The 22,610-nt window shown below is 46.9% G+C and overlaps 1 protein-coding gene across 3 annotated transcripts; it reads left to right on the top strand.

Annotated features, from left to right (window-relative positions):
* The first annotated feature begins 1,750 nt into the window (after positions 1-1,750).
* U2af1 (U2 small nuclear RNA auxiliary factor 1) lies at positions 1,751-13,918 on the top strand. 3 transcript variants are annotated; one of them, XM_026410092.2, is made up of 8 exons: positions 1,751-1,855; positions 4,749-4,836; positions 8,468-8,534; positions 11,680-11,729; positions 11,869-11,967; positions 12,493-12,626; positions 12,717-12,809; positions 13,636-13,918. In XM_026410092.2, exons 1-8 carry the CDS (start codon positions 1,812-1,814, stop codon positions 13,775-13,777), a joined length of 717 nt encoding a protein of 238 aa, XP_026265877.1. In that variant the 5' UTR covers positions 1,751-1,811; the 3' UTR covers positions 13,778-13,918. The 3 variants fall into 3 exon arrangements, with proteins under 3 accessions (XP_026265877.1, XP_026265878.1, XP_026265879.1); XM_026410093.2 differs by lacking the exon at positions 8,468-8,534 and adding an exon at positions 7,570-7,636; XM_026410094.2 differs by lacking the exons at positions 4,749-4,836; positions 8,468-8,534 and having other exon boundaries at positions 1,779-1,855.
* Positions 13,919-22,610: the final 8,692 nt, after the last annotated feature.

Raw genomic sequence — 22,610 nt, 5'->3', positions numbered from 1 at the left:
GTTGTCTTAACTATCTCAGGAATCTGGGTGTAACAGAGGAACTTAATAATACCTAATCTTTTACATTCAAGCTTTCCAGCTTAGAAACTTTACCCTTTCAGTCACCAGTCAACAGCGGTAACAAAATGAACCCCTATTAGCTACAGCCAGGTTCTCTCGCCATTCAGTGACAGAAGGCAGCAGGCCTGGAAATTAGGTGGCTGGGGTTGTGGCTCAGCAGTAGAGCACTGGCCTCGAATGTGCATGACCCTGGGTTTGATCCTCAGCACCACATAAAAATAAGTAAGTGAAATAAAGGTATTGTGTCCAACTACAATTAAAAATAAATAAATAAATAAATATTTAAAAATAAAATAAAGAAAGGAGGAACAGAATCCCTCCAACTAAAGGGTTCCAACCTCGGTGGGGGTGGGAGGAGTGTCTGAAAGGGTGTCCCAAGGCAGGTCACTGCTCTTCCAGCCACATCTCTAGATGGCCTTGGACAGGCCACAGCAAGAGTGGGGGATCGGGTTTCCCATCTGGCAAGAGTAAAGGGCAGGGCAGAGGGCTGGGGGTCCAGCCGGTAGGAGTGGAAAGTGTGGGCGAGGGCTAGGGGTCCTGTCGCAGGAGTGGGGGGAGTGGGGAGGTCCAGCCAGCAGGAGTGGTGAGAGTGGGGGAGGGATGGGGGGGTTCCTGCTGAAGCCAGATTTAAAGTTAGGCAGTCAGTGTAGTTAAGTAAATCGGGTCTAATACCTAGTGAAATCTAAAATGGAGGCCATGCTGACAATGATTCCGGCAAATGCAGGAATGTTAATGAAAGCCCAGAAAAGCCCCTAGGCCCAAAGTCCATCCCAAAGAAATGTTAATGAACAGCCCCCAACAGATTGGGAGATAGCCCATCCCAAAAGTGATAATGATGTCCTTCCTGCCCAGATTTCTTGTTTGGCCCACCTGTGTCCCACCCCTTCCCCCTTCCATTCCATCACCAAAACTATAAAAAGGGGAGAGAACCGCACTTCCACGGATTCCGCCTCTGGGGTCCCCTCCTTCCTCCTGGAGAAGCCTTTTCTGCTGTCCCTTAATAAACTTCTATTTTCTACTCTGACCTGGCCTCCGCGTGCTCTCTGGTGTTATTCTCGACATCGGGGAAGCCAGGACTCCTCACCGGCAACAGCGGTAACTCTGCCCCAGGATTGGGGGAAGTGGGGCAAGGTCTGGGGGTCCTGCGGCTCGAGTGGGGGGAGTGGGGGAGGGCTGCGGGTCCTGCCGCAGGAGTGGGGTCCTGCCGCAGGAGTGGGGTCCTGCCGCAGGAATGGGTGAAGGCTGGGGGTCCTGCCCCAGGAGCGGGGGGAGGGCTGGGGGTCCTGCCCCAGGAGCGGGGGGAGGGCTGGGGGTCCTGCCCCAGGAGTGAGGGGAGTGGGTGAGGGCTGGGGGGTCCTGTCAGCAGGAGTGTAGGGTGTGGGGCAAAAAGGAGGAGTCGCCCCAGGCGGCAGGCGACCGGAGAAGGAAGGCCAGCTCAGCGCCCAGCGCGGAGCCCGAGACGACTTTGGCGGAAACCGCTCAGCGCGGGTTCAGCGGCCTGGCGCACAGGCCCGGCCCAGGTAGAGCGCGGGCGCGAGAGGCGCAGGGCGCCGGCAGGGGGCGCACGAGCCCCCGGGGCGAAGGATCAAGTGTGCGCATGCGCCGAGTCCTGCCCACACGTGGGCGGTGCCTTCTCGGATTGGGTAGCGCCGCCACGTCGGGCGGGAGCGTCGTCGCGTCCGGTGACGTCTCCCGCGGGCGTCGGCAGGGTTGGCGGCGTCGGCAGCCGTGTCGGCGGCGGCGGGTGGGAAATGGCGGAGTACCTGGCCTCCATCTTCGGCACCGAGAAAGACAAGTGAGTGAGGGCCGTCCTCCGGCGCTCGGGCTGGGCGCGGGCAGGGCGCGGGGCCGGGCGGCAGGCAGAGCGCGGCGGGCGGGAGCGCGGCCTTCCGGCCTCGCGCGCCTGGGCCGCCGCCTCGTGGGCCACGCAGCGGGCGGGTGGGGCGCGCCGCGGCCTGGACGCCGGACTCCCGCCCGCCGTGGCCGCCGAGGGTCCGGGCCCGGCCGGCGCCGACTCGTTTTCTCCAACTTTCAGCCTGCGGCACGCCGGCCCCAACCCCAGCCTCGCCAGCGTCCGGTCGCCGGCGGCACGGGGTCGTGGTGGTCGGGGAGGTCCGCGGAGCCCGCCTGCTGCCCGCCCCAGCCATGGCGGGCCGGCGGCGCGACCCTGAAGTGGGAAAGCGCAGCCAGACGCCGGATTAGCCGCGCCGCGGCCACAGAGGCCCTGCTCCCGGAGCGCTCGGGAGTCGCGTTTCCGATGCGAGCAGAGTTTGGGGTTCTTTGGGGGTTCGTTTTTTTTCCTCCCGGTAAAGGTTGCGTGTCTTCCCTCATCAGCTGTTAGGTTAAAAGTGAAGAATCAAATTTCGCCTGTGTTTGGTTGCCGTGTTGGCACGTGTTAATTTCAGTGTGTTGGCTGAAGTTTAGGGTAAAGAGAAGTCTCCAGACGCTTTGAAGGATAATTCCTACTTTGAAAACCCAAAGCCTAAGCGTCTGGCATAATCTACTCCCAGTAAGTGGTAACCGTCTTGGCATTCTTGAGCGCCATGCAAAGCTTATGCAAACATCTGTTTTTTTCTGGTAAGCCCCTAAATTTGTCATAGATAATATTATTTGATGCCACTTTTTCAAATACTATTGAAATGTTTCTGTTTTCCAGGCTGGAGGCTGCCCTGTCAAATGTCTTCTTTACACAGGATAGAATCCCCTGTCTTGTTTGGGAGAGGGGATGTATTTCTTTCTAGAAATCTCACGCCAGAATCAGCAGTCATAGTCACTGGACAAACATACATTGGATATCAGCTATGGGACATGCTGGGAACTCAGAGATTCATAAAATTTGGGTCTTGTCTTTAGGGATTGTAGTGGGAGTGTCAAGATTAATTAAAGTAAAATACCTTAAAATATTTGAAACGCTGTGGAAGAGTGTGTATCTTAAATGCTCTGAGGTATAGGAGGTGGCTTGGGAAACAGGCCTAATATGTCCTTGGACATGGAAGCTGCAGGACTTATGCATGCAGAACCAGGGACATAAGTTCACCTTTTCATGTGTATTTCTGTGTGCTGTCACTGGGTGTTGTGAGAGGCTGTCCTGGGTGGCTTGTTACTCCAGTAACATTTTTACATTCCTGCTTTAGGCATATTTCTGCCTCTTAAGGCAGAATCACACATGTCATGGTTTCAATTCAGAAAGTTTATTATCTAGGTCACTTTTGTGCTCATTTCAGGGAGTTGCATGGGCTTAACTTCAGGAAACAAGATCAGCTCCTAAAAAATGAAAGCTATGGTTTCTATTAACTTTTTTTTTTTTCCTTTTTTAATTAAAGCTAGAAGATAGATGTGGGACTACTCTACCAATTTTAAAAAATATATATGTAACTATGCACGTTAAGTTATGGCCATTTTCTAGCTTCAAGTATAAATCAGCTTTTTTAGTGGTTTGTTTGTGGTAGTAAACCTTTTTTCTTATGGCATTTCATTTTGGAGTTATACTAAGAAAATCACTAAAGTTACCCGCCCCCCCCCCCCAAAAAAAAAGTTTTGATTAATTTTACTAAGCTCTAAATAGTGAATTGGTTGAAATGAAAGGCCATCACTGGAAGTAAAGGAATGAGGGTTATTTTATCTCTATGGGATAATTGAATATTAATTGTTCAAGCAATGATTTTGCTCATTCTGACATATTTGTTAAATAAGGTATTTATTTTCACTTGAGTTCATTAATATTATCTGATCAAGTTAGGTTATCTAAAGTCAGAGTTACTTCTAAGTTTGAGAATTATACATAGTGATTATTTTCCTTTCTTGATAAATTCACAAACCTTCCCATCTTGATTACTGTCTGGTAATAGCTAACAATCTTCATGGCTAATCAATCATGTTTCATTGAAAGTTGAGGCCATTAGGGTTGACTTCCTGAACATGTCCTTGCTAAAAAATTGCATCTATAGAGCAGCACTTTCACTCTGCAAGGTGAAACTTGAATGAAGTCCATCTAGTACAATTTTATAATTCCTCACAGATTTGCCACATTACTTGGCATTACCGTCATGCAGGTGCTGATTGCAACTTGTTCTGGGTGATCAATGTATTTACAGTAGAGACAGAGATGATCTGAGATAGTTTCTAAGACATGCTTGATCCCTTGATTTCCTGTTTACTTCATACTTATTTGTAAATATTCTCTTGGTCTTATGGGTTGTAGGAGAACCTGAAATTTGTTTTCTGTTTTCCTTGGTGGTAGTACTAAATGAGTCCTGTGTATGAAGCACATATATGTTGTATCTGATTCTCAGAACAGTGTCAGGTTGGCTCCTTCTCATTTTACAGACAGCATCTGTGACCTGCAGAAGCGGGGAACTTGTCCAAGCCAGGCAGCTGGTAGAGTTGGGGTTTTTCTTCTCCCTATACCCTGCTGGTGTCCTCCAGAATTTTATCATGGACAAAATAGAGTATAGGGCTTAGGTTTAACTTATACTAAATACTTGATTTAATTAAGAAAAACCAGAAGAGTAAAAGTGAAAAAGTAATCCTAAGATATTGCCAGGAAGAGGAAGGTGCCACCCAGAAAAACTGCCTGCGCTTTTGTGAAGTAAAAGGAAAGTAGTTGGATGGTATATATATCACATTAATGGCATATTCCCTTTTGATATTGTCACAGTAAAATAATCAGCTCTTGTTTTCCCTTGCAGAGTCAACTGCTCATTTTATTTCAAAATTGGAGCATGTCGTCATGGAGACAGATGCTCTCGGTTGCACAATAAACCGACCTTTAGCCAGGTTTGTTTGTTTTTTCTTTTCTGTTTTCATGTAAATTTACCAAAATTTTGTATTTTTCAGAGGCACTTAATGGTTTCCATATATTGTCTTTTTTCCTCTAGTTTTATTTTGTATTTGTGTTCATGTGTCCTTTTGTTTAAGTGAGAATGAAGCAGGTGAACCACCCAAAGTGGGAGGTCCCTTATTCTTCTTACTAGAGAAACTTTTTAAAAATAAGTTAAATGTTTCTGTGTTGGCTGTGACTGATGTTCACTGCCCTGCCCTCCCTCCCCTGATATATGTGGTTTGGTGAGGAAAATGCCAGCTTTGACTGCACCTCTTGTCCAGGCTGTGGTGGATGCAGAGTGGGCTTTCTGCTCTTTGCTCTCTAGACAGTAGAGTGATTCAGCCACTGGACAAAGGATGTTGGCACGGTTGTCTGTCAGCAGGCCCACACACTGTGCTGCTGAGTTCCTCTGATACCCCAGAGAAGTTCCCACTTTTACACCCCAAGTTGAGCAAGCAGCACGTTGCACCATGTTGGAACCATTAAGATGAAACTTAATAGTAGAAGATAAGCATACCTTGTCCATAGCAGGCCTGTTCAATTAATTGAGAGATGCCTGTTATCTTGAGCTGAGTTCAATCTTTGTGGGGGGGTTTGGTGATTGTTTTGTTTTTGATAGTTGGTTTTGGCAGATTGAAGAAAAGGCAAGGATCTGTGCCCTACAAGGGCTTACTGATGGATTGAAAGGACAAAATACTTCTAATAGTAGCAGAAAGTGTCATTAAGTCTGTCTGGACTGAGACTGAGGAGCCCCTTTCTCATCACCCCATACACGAGGTGCACTTGGACCCTTTGGTGGCTACAGTGCATAGCTCAGAAGCTGCTGGACTCAGCCTTGAATACACACCTTTCTGTTGATGATTTATCCTTCTCAACCAGTAGAAATGAGTTGGAAGAGAGACATTGATGTTTTAAGTCTCTGGGAAAACCTTACCACAAAATGTTTTTTAAAAGAGAAGCACATAATGCCTTTTTCCTCACAACATTCCTCATGATTACATGGTTAGTGTAAAAAAAATCTGCTCTTTAATAACCAAACATGTCCCTGTTTGTTTTTGTGAATTTCGAAATATCAGAGAACTTGCTTTAAGTTTTCTATTATAATTGTGTTTTAATTTGAATTATTAGCTAAGTCTCCCCAACTAAACTAGTGGCTATAGATTGTGCAGTAACCAAGTTTTTAAAATCTACCCCGGTTTTTTATTCTGGGGAAAGTACACATCAGGTATCTGGCTGTTTTCTCCTTAAGAATGCCCTTTAACTGAGCCAGAACACTTGATTTTTCTTCTTTCTGAATCATTGATCTCTTCAGGAGGTTAAATGTGAAGTTGATTTGAATACTGTGGATTAGAACATGGAGGTGCTTCCATTAAAATTTGATGGGATCAGCAGTATGAGGTCAGTATCTTGTGTTGGTTTGGTCTGTTAGTTGGAGGTAATCCTAGTTGTCCCCAATTTTAATGGAACCACTTCACCCCTTTATTTGAAGTTTCGTGCAGCAAACAGCCACTGCCTGAGGGAGCCCTGTAGTGAGTTTTATCATTGAGTATCCAGGCTCTGTTTAGCTTATAGTCAGTGCTCACACCCGTGATCCCTGAGGAAGCTGTGTAGAATCAATTTTTTGGAAACCTCCAAGGCCCAAGATGAATTGATTCAGGGTAGCTCCTGATGGGTAGGGAGGGTGCTGGGCCCTGAGTGAAGGTGGCTGTTTTATTCTCATGGTTCAGGGTGTGCTTTCTGAGTTCAGCCCTTCCCCCAGGTGGGTTCCAGCTCAGGCCTGCAGGAACGTCCCTTGGTACCATGCCTCTTTAAAGATAGCTCAGAGTAGAACTGACTGGGTGACTAAAATACTTGAAAAATGCTTTCTTCACACCCCTGTTATTAAGAATGAATATTTATTTTTCTAAATCATGCAGTGTGTTGGTTCAGCTTGTAAATCTCTAGCATAATTCAGGGTGGGTTTCTTTGTAAGCTTCTTACAGTGATGTGGACAAGATTCATGTAATATATTAGCTTACTAACTCAAACATGGTTTGTTTTTTCAGACAACTTGATTTTAAGAAGAACGGTACAGTGTAAGGTTTCAAGTCTGCCTGATCCAGTTTTAAAGCACAAGGGCTAAAAGGATTTTTTTCCTTAAAAGAAGGATCGGAAAAGAGCAAATGTTTTAACTATTGTATTATGTAAACAGAGATCCCACCAAGAAAGTGTAAATAAGAGTCAGGTATCCATGACAACTTGGTGTGCCTGTTTTGCTAAGACCAGAGAACTTGATGTACTGCATACAGTTGAGTTATGCATTTGGTTGAGAAAAATAATTTTGTGTGGGGAATATGATTATAACGTGAGTTTTTTGACATCTTCGTGTCTGCTGGCTTGAAGTACAAGAAAATGTTAGTGTTCTATTATTTATCTTGTATTAAAGCACTTTACTATTGATAACGGGGACCACAAAACAACAGTTACAGTTTCTTCTTGGTTGCTGGCTGACTTGACCCAAGTCACTGCTCAAACTCTGTTTTCATAATATGATGGTTTTGGTATACTCTGCACAAGACAAAGTGTCTGACTTGCGGGAAAAAAACAACAAACGTTTAGCCATTTGCAAACAAATTGTCTCTTTGCAATTGTCTAATATATGCACAGCAGCCAGTAGAATTCCCCTTTTTATTTTTTTTTCCCCGCAGACCATCTTGATTCAAAACATCTATCGTAATCCCCAAAACAGTGCACAGACGGCTGACGGCTCACACTGTAAGTCCCACAGTTGGAGAAATTTTTTTAAAACGATGGTGTTCAAGAGCCCACTCTTAATTGAGACATAATGTTGGCTCTGAGCTGCTGACATAGAGCTGTTGCAAACAGGACAAGGTGCTGGAACAGCGTGGCGCACACAGCCAGAACTTGATATGGGCCATGTTCAGGAGGCTCTCCTAGGAAGGGTCACTGGCGACCTCTTCCATTGACTGACATCTGTCTGGAAAGCGTCCGTCCACGTGAAACGGGTTTTAATGTTAATAGCCGGTCATTGGTCTTTACAGTGACTGAACCCCTGGCCTTTATTAAGTTCTTTCTGTAAAATTAAAATGCTAGGAATATTGAGGAAATCAACAAGGTAAGTTTCCCAATAAGTGTGGGTTCTATTTCACCATTATAATTTTTCCTCTAGGAAGTGGAGATTTCATGAAATGTAATTATTGTATTTCTCGAATTATTAGCAATTTTTTCACCCGTTTATAGAGGTGCTTTTCTTTCTCAGTTGTTAAGCTTTCTGTCACACCTGAGGATACTGGTAGTCACCTGGCAAGCTATTTGCATTCTTACTTGGATTGGAATTTTAAAGTGGAGAGTTTTTACATTCTGTAAACAGAAGTACAGTATTGGCATCTCATGAGATCTCTGTTGCACTGCAGTGTTAGGGTAGATCAAGACAGCCACCAACTAAGGGAACATCTCTGCTTCTGAAGAAAATAACTTCCTCTTTTTTCAGCACTGACTCTCACCTGAAGCGATCGCCAAAGGCAACCGGTTAAGTGTTTACATTTAATTTTCCGTAATATAAAGTTGTTGCGTTTTGTATTTCAGACCATTGCCCTCTTGAACATTTACCGTAACCCTCAAAACTCTTCCCAGTCTGCTGACGGTTTGCGCTGTAAGTTCATACAAGTTCCTTCCCTGGTTCCCTGGGCTTGCGTGTCAGAGCTCAGTGCCCACTCCATCTGGTCTGCTGTGCTAGTGTCGAGGACCACGTTCACTAGAGGTGGCAGGAGTGTGTCCCACTGATCCCGTGGAAGCCTCTGTTGGAGATCTGAACTCCGGCCCTTTGTGCCAGAGCAACAGTGACTGGAAAGGGCACCCTTTGAAACAGTTCGGACCTGCTGCTCTTTCTTTCTCACTTGGACTGTCATCCTGGGATTGAGTTCAAGTTCTGCTCTTCCCTCTTAAGAGCAGCAGTATCTGAACGTTTCTCACTTTCTGAACTCTCAAAAACAAATTGATTTGAATTTTTTTAGGTTTTTTTTTTCTCATTAGCCTTTTCACTAAAACTCCACTTTGGAAGTCTTGCTTTTAATTGCAAGAGCTTGTTCTGTATTACCCAGTGAAGGTCTGTAGCTTGTGTAGACCTCTCAGTTTTCCTCCACATGTGTAGTGTACTCCATTCAGATAGGCGCAAGACACTGTTTGGGGCCGCCTGCTTTGCCTAGATAAAATCTCCAACTGCCGGAGTTAAGTGCTGCTTTGGGGAAATAAAAGGCACTTAGTGGGGAAACAGTTCTAAACTGGCATTCAGTAAATATTACCAGTTTCTTCCTGTATTGGGAAATCTGTTTAGGTTGTGAATATTTATAGAGTGGAAGTTTGTAAGTGTCCAGCAGTAGAACCATTGGGAATTAGTCATTTGTGGGTAAATTGAAATGAACGCCTGGACTCTAGTTAGAATAAGGAGTCAAAACCAAAGGGTCAGACCTCTCACCGGTTTATTTTAAAGTAAAAATTAGTAAAGCTATCCTTGGATAGCACAGACCTAAATCAAGCACACCCTTAAACCTGAACCTCTCCATTGTAGGATAATCTACCTTGGGTAAATGGTCTGGGGGCAGGGGGCCATTGCCCACTGGAGCTGGCCCTCAAGTAGGGGTGCCTTGGTGCACCTTTCCACGTGAGATGGGATTTTCTCGTAAACTTCCTGCTGCGATGCTAAATGTTTTTGTATGCTAATACTCACTTGATAGAGATTTCTCTCCCTGAATCTGGTAGTTGCAGGATTTACTTGGTAATCCTTGGTTTAAAATACCTGGTGTTTTGATTTTTGGTTGTTCGGTTTTTAAAAGAAATAAGGTGCCAGTAGTGGAGGGAAATAAACATTTGAGTATGGACTTTTGTTAACCCTGGGGTGAAGATAAATGAGAAATAGATGATTAACAGTTATTAATAAATCTCTGCCCTGGTTGTTCACTTGGGGACTGTGTATGCTTAATTGACCATAGTGTTGCATTAGTTTTCTTTGTATCTTTATTTGCAATTCACAGTACTCTTACTTTGCATATGCTACAAACTGAAAGTTTAGCTGTTACTAAATGTTCCAATTCTGGGGTCCATCCAGATTGTACAAATTAAATGGATTTATAATTTTGGGTTTTAGAAAGAAAATTAGTTCCTAAATGAAATCACTGGCTCTGCCCTTTCATACCTAGGAAAATTAGCTTCATGTGCAGGAATTGAAGTTAAACATGAGTCCCAGTTTTTGAGTGATACTCTTCTAAGAAAACTAGTTGATTTTCAAATTTGTGTTATTAAAATTTGTATTATTTAAAATATACTGAGTCATTTAAGTAGTTTCCATTTGGTTACTATGTACCGATCTCTGCCTTTCAAGTTATTTTCACTAAAAAATTCTAAGCAAAATGAGTGTAGCCAGTAGTTCAAAAGAGCCACCACAAAAAATTCTCAAAGCTGCTAAAACTTTAAGTTCTTTTTCTTTTCACATTCTTTCTGATACGGAAAAGGAAATGGATTGTAAATAATGTTCAAATCCACCCCTGGAATGGGCTTCTGGCTTCCTGCTGTGTTGAGTTCCACTCAGGGACCAGGTGCTCCTGACAGCTGAGTTGGGCCTTTTGTGGTTCCAGTGGCAGGTTGGCTGTCAGAAGTCATAGGTGTTGCCTAGCACATTCATTCAGTCTTGGATTGTAAGGCAAACTGAGTTTCTGGAAATTCAAAAATAACTAAAACAGCCTCCATTAATTTAAAAAGAGGACTTATTCTCAGAATAGAAGATAAGTTAGCTATTATCTTTGAGAATGAATAAAAAGGGTTTTGAGTGAGCTCAAAGGCAGCCCAGTCTGTGTAGTCACACACCCCAGTCACAGATGCCCTTGATGGGCTGCGCCAAGTGAGGTAGCGAGGTTTGTCAGCTAACCTCTCATCCAGGAGCGTGGCGTGGAAGGTAACAATTGGAGACCCAGCCAGCCCAGCCTTGAAGCCAGCTGGGCCTTTGGCCCTGACCTACCTGTTTGGAACATGACTTCATTGACCTGCCAGCTTTACGATTTCTCAAATTTAGATTACGAGAACTCCAGAATTCTAGAATAGTAAAATTTGATAGCAAAAATGATGATGGGAATAGAATGTAAATTTGCAAAATTATCCATGCAATGGGTATGATTTCACTTAGTGCATGTGAATTGTGAAGGGTGAACTTGATGAAAATAGTTCTGGGGCATAAAAGAATGCTTTTTTTCTGTAAAGCATCATGACTTTACGTTTACTCGGGGCATCCAAAATACTGAAGTTGTAACTGGTTAATGGTCCTGCTGAGTCTCTGATCGCTTGGGTTTTAATCGCATCAGAAAGAACTTTCTAGCCTTCTGTGGCTGGTAATGTATAGAAAAAACTAGTTAGGCACATAAGCTCTTAATCGTTTGCCCTGATTTCAGCTTTTATTTTAATAAAGGGGAAAAGTAGTGTGCTTACTTGACCTCTATTCTAAATCTTAAAGGAAGGAAATTTATTGTCAAGTCTTAATTTGAGAGTCACCCTTCCCTCGCATTTCCTGAAAATACAGCCCTTTGATGCTGATTAAAACTGGTTGTGATTTTTAGTAGCCAAAATTGAGACTGCCGGGCGTTCACAGTCTCAGCACGCTCTAAGTCACTGGCAAGCTGGTGCTCCTGTAGCGTGCAGCGCTGGCCTGCTGTTCCTCTAGACAATCGTGTGTGTCAATGTAGCAGTTGAACTTTAAAGAGGAGAGTTCTGGGCGGCCGCCTTCTAACCAGCAAGATCTCTCTTGTTTGTAGGTGCCGTGAGCGATGTGGAGATGCAGGAGCATTATGATGAATTCTTTGAGGTGAGACCATGGACTGCACACCTCCTCACCGTATCTGCTTGGAGGGATTAACACTCACCCCCTGAATACACATGAGTTCAGTTAGTGACGCCGGGCTTGGCTATTTCACAGTCCTTAAACCACTGTGTTCTCCCTTCAGGAGGTTTTTACAGAGATGGAGGAGAAGTACGGGGAAGTCGAGGAAATGAACGTCTGTGACAACCTAGGAGATCACCTAGTGGGGAACGTTTATGTCAAGGTAGGACACTGGTTGGCTGGCTGAGCCTGGTGACCAAGGACTGTTGCCCTTTGAGCTGCTGGCCTTAAGATCATGAATGTGGGAACTTAGGAATTTTGATGTGGTAACTCAGCTCTCCCAATCGTGGCTTTGATATCAGAGGCCGCCAGCCTACACCCTGTCAACAGGATTGGGAGGAAGGACAGAGCAAGGGACATAACTGGGTTAGAGCTGTTTTGACTAGGGGCAACTTTGTTTTGTGTCTTTTTTCTTTTTGTTCAATAAAATGCATTGCCTATGCAATCACCTTTGCTCTTAGCATGTTGAATTTGAAAATGAATGCAACATTTAGCATGGTCTTGGGCTATAATGAAATTAATAGTTTTTTAAAAAAAAAAGGGAGCCATTGACTTCTGACTTCTCAGTTGTTCTGCACCACTATTCCGTCCTAGAAATTTCACCTCAGTGTGTAACATATACCAGGATCAATGACTGAAAATGTGTTACTAAGGTGAGTGGCAAGCAGTTTTGTTTTTGTCTTTCCAGTTTCGCCGTGAGGAAGATGCAGAAAAGGCTGTGATTGACCTGAATAACCGCTGGTTTAACGGACAGCCAATCCATGCTGAGCTGTCTCCTGTGACCGACTTCAGGGAAGCCTGCTGTCGCCAGTATGAGATGGGGTGAGTGCAGGGCAGACCGCAAAGCCGCGTGTGGGCTGCGCATGCTCCAGCCCTCACAATGCATGACACACTTCTGGCTTTGACCCACAGAGAGTGCACACGAGGAGGCTTCTGCAACTTCATGCATCTCAAGCCCATTTCCAGAGAGCTGCGGCGGGAGCTGTATGGGCGCCGTCGCAAGAAGTGAGTACTCAACAACATGAATGCTGTAGAACTTAATTTCACCCAAGACTAAACAGACTTCATTCCATTCTTTAAAAGGCACCTATTATTTATGTGTATGTGCGTGTATTCTGTTTTTTAATGTGAAATATGCTTTTTGAAGAATATTCATGATTTTATTTCTGAAGTGGAAATCAAACCTTAGTTAAGAAATGTTAAGAAGGAGACCACTGAAATTCAGTGTGTGCAATAGTTTACTCTCCAGTTAGGTATTGTAGCTTCCTTTAAATACCATGTGCCTGTTGGTTCCTTTTGGTTTTGGGGGGAGTTGCTTCATTTTCTCTTGACGGGTGTCAGTTCTCTGTTTCTACTACTGACAAAATTGGGTGCAGCAGTTATGTCACAGCAGAGAAAGTCAAGGCATTAGTGGTGAATAGGAAGAGTCACGCTTTTGGTTAGGCTGAATTCTGATCTTAGAAGGGTTCTCATCCCTCTCTTGTTAAACATGTGTCAGGAAATGGAGTAGTGGGGATCCTCTGTTGCTACCAACAACAGGAAGCAGAGGAGAAAAAGAACTCTGCTCTCCTGACCCAAAATAAGCCTCCTGGGCTCAGTAGTGGGTGTCCCTGGGGGGAGGGCCTGGTCAGAGTTGGGGGCAGGATGCGTGTCAGGATCATGTATTATGGTGCTTTCCCGTGGTCATGTGAGTTGTTACTGGAGGAAGACGTAGAAGGTGGAGGGGTCATATCTTTGTCCCAAGACTATCTGAAGCGCTTCTCCCTTCAAAAGGGCTGTTGGCTGTTGCATTTTGTTGGTGCTGATTGCATGTTCCTTTCCTTGATTGCAGGCACAGGTCCAGGTCCCGATCCAGGGAGCGGCGCTCTCGGTCCAGAGACCGTGGTCGTGGTGGTGGAGGCGGTGGAGGAGGTGGGGGCCGCGAGCGTGACAGGAGGCGATCGAGAGATCGTGAAAGATCTGGGCGATTCTGAGCCATGCCATTTTTACCGTATGTCTGCTAGAAAGTGTTGTAGTTGATTGATCAAACCAGTTCATAATGGGAATTTTTTTTAAAAAACAACAAAAAAAAACACAAAGATGGGTTTCTGAATAAAATTTGTAGTGATACAGTATTCCTGGTGTAACTTTTTTCTTTTGGAAAGTTTTTAATTTAAATTTTCTTTATGCCAGTGATTCATTCTCAAGGTAAAGATTATGTGCACATCTTGCTTTGGGTATAAATGAAAGTGTTTTATATTTTGCTTAAATAAGCAAAACACACCAGGTGAGACGTTCATGCAGGAAAGTCAACTCCAGGTACATGCCTATTAGGTGGCCCAGAATTTCTCCTCCCGCCTGGTCACGAAGCCTGTGGAGTCTGTCCTCGCCAGTCAGGAGCCACCCCCTTTCAGCACATGTTCTGGGGCACAGGAGCCTGCTCTGCGGTGAGGGGGTCCCAGACATTGTCGTTTCCTCTTATTCGGTTTTGCTGGAAGAGCAACAGTGCTTGTTTAAAACAGTGACAGTTAAAACAAACGTGCTGTTGTGTACTTTCACATTGCTGTGTGTGGAAATGAGTTTTGTCTGTTCATGGTATGGCCAGAGGTGTGGGGGGGTCAGTGACAGCTCCTGGTGAGTAGGGGGTCACATTCCCATCCCTGTACTCCCCTTGACCCCAGATGTCAGAATAGGAATTTCAGTTGGTCTAACGTTCGGATGTAATTGTGCAGATTCTTGTTTCCTCAACTGATCTGAGAGGGGCAAGGTGGCAGAAGTTGTACTTTGTGTCTAATAACTACCTGCTATTAGCTTTTCCTCCATTTTAAACATCTATTTAAAATGTAAATGGAAAATGTCATTAGAAGTGTTTTCAGACATTGTTGTTGAAGATGAGCTGTCTTGAAGAGATGGCCCGAGACGCCAGAACACAGTTGCTGCTGTCTGTCGTGTCCCTAGCCAGTTGGTGAAATACAGCCTAACAGTGTAGGCTGGTACAGAGGCAAATGAAGCCATGACTTTTGTACTTCTCGGTTCAGGATTGCCTGTTTGCCAAAACAACCAGTGATTTATTTTACAGTCACAATTCAAAACACAGGAAACAATATTTTTACAGTTTCCAATGTTTCGTCCTTTGGGATGGTCTTGTATACTGCTGTGTCTTGTAGGACTCTACCATGGCTACTCTTTAGTTTCACTTGAGTCTACTGGTTCCCAAGCTGGAAGCACAGTTTGTGTAAATTCCCCAGAAGTGTGGTGCTCAGCAGAGGGTTTCCAACTCTCAGATTGCCCATTGATATTTTCTAACTTCCTTTCATCAATTTCCCCTTAATTTTGTAAAAGAATATATATTTTTTTTCTTCTGGAAATTAGGCTTCATGGGTTTGTGTTCTGTGCACAGGGACTTCTCACTACCTATGAGGAAGGCACAGCCCCTGAGTAGGCTCAACTTGCTCTCTGAGAGCCAACTACCTCAACTCCAGGGCTTTTTGGCATTCATGGGCTTCAATAGCACAGCAGGGTGTGGTGACATTCTAGGTACACACCAGACATGGGGTGAGAAGGACCTGCTGAATGCCTGGTTAGCACTTTGGATATTCCAGCTGATGGTGCAGGGGATAGCAAGGGCCTTGCCATGGTCTGCATGTGGTCAAATGCCCATTATGATTGACGACTTAGTCCTTGGGGTGGCACTGTCTGGAGTGATAGAACCCTTGGGGGATGGGGTCTAGTGGAGTTCCTTGGATAACTGGGGTGTGCTCTTTAAGGGGATTGTGGGACCCTAGTTTTTCTGACTTGCTGTTTGGCAGTGTAAGTTAAGTTCTTCCACACATACCTCTGCCAGGATGTGCTGCAGTGGAGAACTGAGCAGTGCTAGCACCATGCCCTTGAACCTCCAAAACTGAACTAATATTTCCTCTTTTTAAAGTTAGCTGGCTTGGGTGTTTTATTATAGTGAACAGAACTACACGACAGGCTTCTGCCTGTGGTTCACTTGAGCAACTTGGGAAGGGGTCTAGGAGAGGCCTTTTGTGGGGCAGCAGAATTCCAAAGGCTTTGGACATAACAAAACTGGAACTGGGCCATGAGGAATGGGTGTTGAATTACCTTCCCTCAAAACCTCTACATAGGGAAGGGGAGTTGAGGTTGACATAAGACAAAGCGGGAAGATGGCTCTTCACCCCAATTAACCCACTTGCCTTTCTGAGAATCAGAATCTCTCTCTGCAGGAGCAGAGATAGGCTGGTGCCTTGTGCTGTCATAATGTCTGATCAGCAATGCTGGTGTTCAGACACCAGACTCCAGCCTGCCCTGCCCTGCCCTGCCCCTGGAGATGGAGCTGCCTCAGGTGAATGCTAAGGTGGCTGATGAGGCCACTGACAAGGAAGAGCCAGGGCCCAGTGCTTCACATCTCATTGCCCAAATCATTGCTGCCTTTTTAATCAGAAGTCCTTTATATGGAGTGAGTGGCACTGATAGAACCCATGGCACAGAGGTACATGCAGGGACCCCAGCTGTAAAAGTGGCACAAAAGCACAAGATACCACAGACTAGCAGCACAGCATAGTACATGTGCCACATCAGAGCGGGATTCACTCCAGTAATTCAAGGATGGGCTTTTTCAAGGCTGATCTGTCCTGTGCATGGCTTCTTGGGAATACCCAGTTATGCTTATGTTGTATTTCTTCCCCATCTGATTAGTGCATGATGCATACAGCAAGGTATGCTTGCTCCTCTGTGTGCTCCACTGTGCTAAAGACGGCCAGAAGACATGAGGAGAGGTTGAAGGGCGACAGAACTGATGGCTCTGGTGGGCCATGGGAAGACCTAGCTGGGGTCCTGCCTGGTGCGGGAGGGATTGCGCTGCAGTGTGTGTGGATGTTGGAGGCAGCGTCCGGCTGCAGTTTGGAGTGATGCACAGAAGAGGGGCAAGAGTGGGGAAGCCTGACCAGGCAAGAGGGGCGGGGATTCTCCATGTTCTTAGCACTCTGATGGGGTGCACTGGTGGGTGCTGTTTTAATTTGCATATCCCTGGTGACCAGTGACTCTGCACCTTTTCACGCTGTTGGCCATTTGCATATCATTATGAAGGACTTCTTCTTTAAGTCTTGTCTATTCAAAATGTTGACTGCGTTGGCTGTTTGTGGCTTGTTCCTCGGGCCCTCCGCAGAGTGTGGAGATGAGTCCTTTGTTGATGTACACTGCACACACTTGCCCCAGTGTTCGGATTGATTTTTACCTTCCCAACTTCCTGCTGATATTTCATCAACTTTTATTACTGATGATACTGATTAAAGAAATAATTCAGGTTTTAAGGCCAACAAACTTGTAAGACCACCCCCATGCACGTGTTGGCCTTGGGACAGCCCACCTGAAGGAGGACATGGGTCTTCGGAGTGTGCGCTGTCACCAGGACGGCTGCCTGTTGCGAGGCTGGGAAAGGGATGAAAGACTAGGTCCCCAGGGTGTGAACCTTTTAAACAGGTAGTGTCCTGCAGCCCAGAAAAGTGACACGCAGAGTCAGGGCCTTGTCACCACACATTCGGACAATTCAGGAAAGAATTGTCCTAGGAAAGATGGGGCTGAGAGGCCAGGTGCAGTACTGTGGATGTCGTCTCCTGGGAACCCAGTAACCCAGTATTCCTCAGTGTCCTCTCTGCCCACTGGACTAAGAAGGTGGTCACTCAGGGTAGGCCTCTGCTACATAAAGCCACATCCCTAGTTCTCACCAATACTCCTCGGTGATCCTCCTGGTTCTCTGGATTAGCAGTTGACTTCTACTCTAGAAGGTTTTGAGCCACGCCCCAGTGAACTAATGACCACCTACAGCCAAAGTGAACCCCCTGCCCCAGCCACTGGCTCAGGTAGTAGTGGGCCCCGCTGTCCACGAGGCTCCCATCCCAGCTGCTTTGTAGGAGACCCGATGAGAATGAGCCAGCCTTCTAAAACTGCCTGAGATTGAAAATGCAGCCTTCTCACTGTCGGGTTCCTAAGAGAGAACAAACTCCAAAGCTGAAATTGCCTTTCCCCTCTTCATTGTTCAAAAAAGTGGAAGTTTGAGGTCTTTGAACTATTTTTTTTTTCCCACCATATCTCAATCAAATAATCCTGAGACCAGCCAGGTGGCAGTCTTCCCTGTACCAAGGACAGCAGGACAAAAAAATCCAGAGCCGCTGCAAGTCCACTGGGCCCTTTCAAGAGAGTCCAGCATTCAGAGCATGGCAGGACCGTGGGCCTGTCCAAGGGGGTGGTTTCTAAGTGGTGAGGGCACTGGAGGAGGGGACCCATCCCTGGGGACCCTCGTCTCAGGACAGACAGCAGTCTGGCTCAGAAGTGCCGTGTCTGCAGTGCGCTTCCCTGGGCGGGAGCACCCTGGAAGGGCACATACCAACCTCAACAGCAAAGCTTCAACGTGGAGGCGCTGCCTGTACTGGCTGGTGGAGACTGCTCAGGGAACTGGGATCCTGTGAAGTGTCCTTTTGTTGTAGGTCGAAAAAGGTCAGTGGCTGAGTCTGTTTTTTGTGTTCAACAAAAGAGCTGGGACGAGGCACTTTATAAGAGGTTTAACCCAGACTTGGTGGCATATGCCCATAGTCCCAGCTTCTTAGGAGGCTGAGGCAGGAGGACCACTTGTCTCAAGGATTCGAGACCAGCCTGGACAACATACTCCCCATCTTAAAACAAATTAATTAATAGATGTGTTTGGTCACAATCCTGGTGGCTGGGAAGTCCTTGTGAGGGCCAGTGGCTCCATGGGAGCCACCACAGAAGGGCCTCCCCAGGCCCCTGTCCCTGCACCTGCCAGAGGACTCTGCCCCTCTGGCCTTCCCTGTCGCTGGAGGCTCCCCTGGTGAGAACATGGTACCCTCTCCTGCACCCACTGTCCCTTGAGCCTCGCCTTCCTCTAGCCCTGGTCTCATTTCTGCATCCCCTTTTGTGACAAAGGGAAGTGGCTAGGGCCATGGGGGCCTTATGTCCTCATCTTCTGACCTGTCCGCTCCTCAAGCCTCTCTGAGATTTCTACCCCATTGAGCCACAGAAACCACACTGGCCACGGCTGCCCCCACCATCAAATCCAGCGTCCCGCCAAGCGCTCCTCCCACCTGGGCCCTGGCAGGGCCTGGCCGGCTGGAGTGCCCTTTTCCCTGAGCATGCCCTCCACTGGGCCTGCCTGGCCACAGCGGTCCCCGACACTCCAGGAAGTGAATGTTTTCTGGCCTCTCACTTTACCACCCCCACCCTACAGGTGGCATCTTCCCTCCCGTGGCTTCAGGTAGCACCAGTTAACTGACTCCTTCCAAATTCAGGCTCCTCTCTGAATGACCAACTAGTTTACCTGGTGGCTACTGGGCACCTCTGCCCCTTGGTGCCCAGCTGCTGGGACTCCACATGTGTAGTCCTGCACACCATCTCCTGGCCTTTCTGGGCAGACCTCACACTGCAGGCCTCTGCCTTCCAAATGCTGCTCACCAGCCTGGAGCAAGGCCACCTGCTAAAGCAGTGGACACGGGCAGCCCTTTCCCCCACACAGCCGATTCTCACAGACACAAGCCTGCTCCCGAGCGTGCAAAGCCCCAGCAGGATGAGCCAGAGTCGAGGAGATGGGTGGGGCACACGGCATAGCATTTCCCGCACATGTCTAGCTTTTGGAATGATGGTAACGATTCACACGCTTGTAAAAACAAAAGAGATGAAGGAGCAGGGACCCCAAAGCCGAACACAAACAAACGAACCTCGCTGAGGAGGCGAGTGCCCTGCTCCTGGGGCCTTTGATGGCAACACGTGGACCTTGTGCCTTCAGCTAAAGACACAGATCATGACGCAAAGCTGACTCTCATCAATGGTAATGTTTTACCCAGAGGCAAGAGTTCCAGTCCAACACTGACCCTGCACATTGTGAGATTGAGCAAGCGGGTGCTGGGCCGGACAGCATGAGCTGAAGTGGGCAAGTGGCAGTTACCAAACCCAAGTACCCTTACTGACTTGAGGAGAAGCCGGGGCTAGGAGGAAGACTTCTTTGGAAAGCCAGAATCCCAGAGGATGGGGCTACGGCCATCGAGGCCATCTTAGTGCACTGAGGCACACAACAGGCTGGACGGGAGAGGAGCAGGGGCACCAGGCAGGGAAGAACTCGGCTGGAGACTTCCAGCTGCTGCCCCATGGCCTGACAGGAAGTTGTCCTGGTGACTCTTATCTGGGTGTCTTCAGCCCTTAAAGGGAGGAGAGAGATTGGGTAAGTTCAGGTCAAAACAACCAGTATTGCTGTTCTGGACAAAATATGCCGTCAGTGATTGATATGCTGTATGCAGAGCCAAGCAGAGACCTGCCTAGAGACAAGACAGCAGAGGAGACAGATGTGAAGACACAGCGAAGGCCCTGGAGAGTCACCAAGGTCACCATTATCATCATAAGCCACACGTCATAGGTGACATCTAGAGCAAAGCCAGTGTGGGATCCATGAAGCTTTGCTCAGCTGCTGGTCAGCTGGAAGCTAGGGAAAGTGCAGGGTGTGTCCAGGCTCCCCTGGGAGACAGAGGGTGAAGGAACCCTGGCTAGGTTTGGACCTGAAGGAGTCATGTGAGCCCCCCAGAACCATCTTTCCAGCTGGTTCTGGGTAGTAACTGGTGTGGTGTGTATACGTGGGGGTCTCCCTGCATTTACTAAGAAGGTCCAGAGAGGACCACCCAGTAGCCATGAGCACATCTGGGGCCTGATCTGGTTCTAACTTCCACGGTCAACTGAGAGGAAGGACTGCTGCCCCCACCTTTAGGCAGCCAAGACTAAGTGCAGAGACCAGGTTGCTGGGGATTGAACCCAGGGTCTCATACGCATGTACTAGGCAAGAGCTCTACCACGGAGCTACGTCTGTCTCCTGCCTGTGTTTTAACTTTATTTTTGAGACAGGGTCTCAGCAAGTTGTCAGACTGGCCTCAAACTTACTATCCTCCTCCCTATCTCAAAATAAAAAATAAGAAGGGCTAAGAGTACAGCTCGGTTGTAGAGCATCCATGGGGTCAATCCCCAGTACCAAAAAAGAAAAAAAAAAAAAAAACCTGCCTCCATCAGCTCCATTCATTTCTAAAAGATTAGTACTTTCTCTTTTTTCATGGTCCTGGGCACTGAATGCAGGGGCATTCTACCACTGAGCCACAGATCTGCTCCTTTATATTTTTCTATTTAGAGACAGGGTCCCACTAAGTTGCTGAGGTTGGTCTCCGATTAGCAATGCTCCTGATTCAGCCTCCCAAGTTGCTGGATTATAGGCATGTACCACTGTGCACAACCACTGGTTACGTCAGAAGTCCAAAAGTGGGGCTGGGGGTATGGCTCAGGTGGTAGAGGGCTTGCCTCATATACACAAGGCCCTGGGTTCAATCCCCACACCACAAAAAGAAAAAAGTCCCAAGGTGGAGAGCATGTGGCGGGGGAAGATTCACCCCCACACCCAATGGAAGGTGCATCTCGCTGTGGTTTCAAAGCACAACATCTGAAGTTTAGGAATCTTTGGGAAGAATTTTTTTTTTTTTCCTTTTGTCAGTACTGGGGATGGAACGCACAGCTTTGTGCTGGGCAAGCATTACATCATTAAGCTACATCCCCAGGTCCTGGAGTTTGAACCCCCAGGGGGAAGCTTCCACTGAGCTACCACCCTATCCCTTTTTATTTTGAGACAGAGTCTTGCAAAGTTGCTGATAGTGGCCTCTAACTTGCGATCCTCCTGTCTCAGCCTTCTGAGTTGCTGTAATTATAGGTGTGTACTACTGCACCCAGATTCAGCCCCCTTTGTAATTATTTTTTAAATCATACACTTACGTGCAGTTTCTTTTTTTTTTAGCAAGAGATGGCTTACCTGTAGCTGGAGGTATAGGTAAGGGAAGGAATATTGGGAAGGGGGAACAGGGATGACTGCTAATGGGTACAAGATTTCTTTCAGGGGTGACAAAAATGTTGAAATTAAATTGTAGTGATAGTTTCACGACTCTGACTACTAAACACTTGTGTTTATTGTAGAATCCATTGTGCATTTTCAATAATAAAACATGCTTTCTTCTCCCATTTTTCTTTTGAGATGGGGTCTCCCTGTGTTGCCAGCCCCTGCCTCAGCTCCTGCGCAGCTGCACTGCAGGCCCGCAGCTTCACACCCAGCTAAATGTCTGTGTGGAAAAAAATGAATCTGTGCATCCACACTAATCTAAATAAAAGAGAATTAGGCAGGAGGCAACTCTCTTAACGCGTGTGATGCCCAGTGACAACTGGGTCTAGAAGACTCAGGGTTTGGCAGATATTTTAATAAGAACTGATTCAGATGAAATCCATTAATAAGTGTTAAAACTAGGGAATGGCTGAGTCTCACAGAGCATTCACGTCGTCATAGAACATGCCTCGAGAGACACTTATTAGTGACCAAGATAAGGCCGTAGCTTCGCACTGGAGAAGCCTGCGGAGGCTCCTTACCCAGGTCCCTGTCAGCACCACAGCAGGAGACAGCAGGACCTGGCACCCAGTCTGGACCAGGACGTACATCCCATCCATGGCCTTCAGCCAGGTGGCTGTCCCCCGGGTCTGTAATGAAGCATGAGGCACATCCAAGTCAAAATACCTTGCAAAAGGTCTGTTCTGTACACTCTGCCTGCCTCCCGGGCGAGGCCCAGCCTGTGATCCTGGCAACTCGGAGGCTCAGGCAGGAAGACAGCAGGCTGCTGGCCTGGCTGGGCAGGAGTCTTCCCAGAACAGGAAGGGCTGGAGATGCGGCTCAGGAGTCCAGCATCCTGGGCTCAATCCCCAGAGCCAAAAAGGAAAAAGCCACCTCCTGAGACACAAGGAGTG

Source organism: Urocitellus parryii, chromosome 2 (assembly GCF_045843805.1).
Source record: "Urocitellus parryii isolate mUroPar1 chromosome 2, mUroPar1.hap1, whole genome shotgun sequence".
NCBI classification, from domain to species: Eukaryota; Metazoa; Chordata; class Mammalia; order Rodentia; family Sciuridae; genus Urocitellus; species Urocitellus parryii.
The sequence above is the reverse complement of the archived record's forward strand: the minus strand, read 5'-3'. Positions and strand labels throughout refer to the sequence as shown.

What these genes read in the sequence shown, in the direction of transcription:
- U2af1 (XM_026410092.2), top strand. Translation starts at nt 1,812, where the DNA reads ATGGCGGAGTACCTGGCCTCCATCTTCGGCACCGAGAAAGACAA. An exon ending in GTCTGCTGACGGTTTGCGCT is followed by an intron (nt 8,535 to 11,679) that starts GTAAGTTCATAC and finishes TCTTGTTTGTAG; the next exon opens with GTGCCGTGAGCGATGTGGAG. An exon ending in ATTATGATGAATTCTTTGAG is followed by an intron (nt 11,730 to 11,868) that starts GTGAGACCATGG and finishes TTCTCCCTTCAG; the next exon opens with GAGGTTTTTACAGAGATGGA.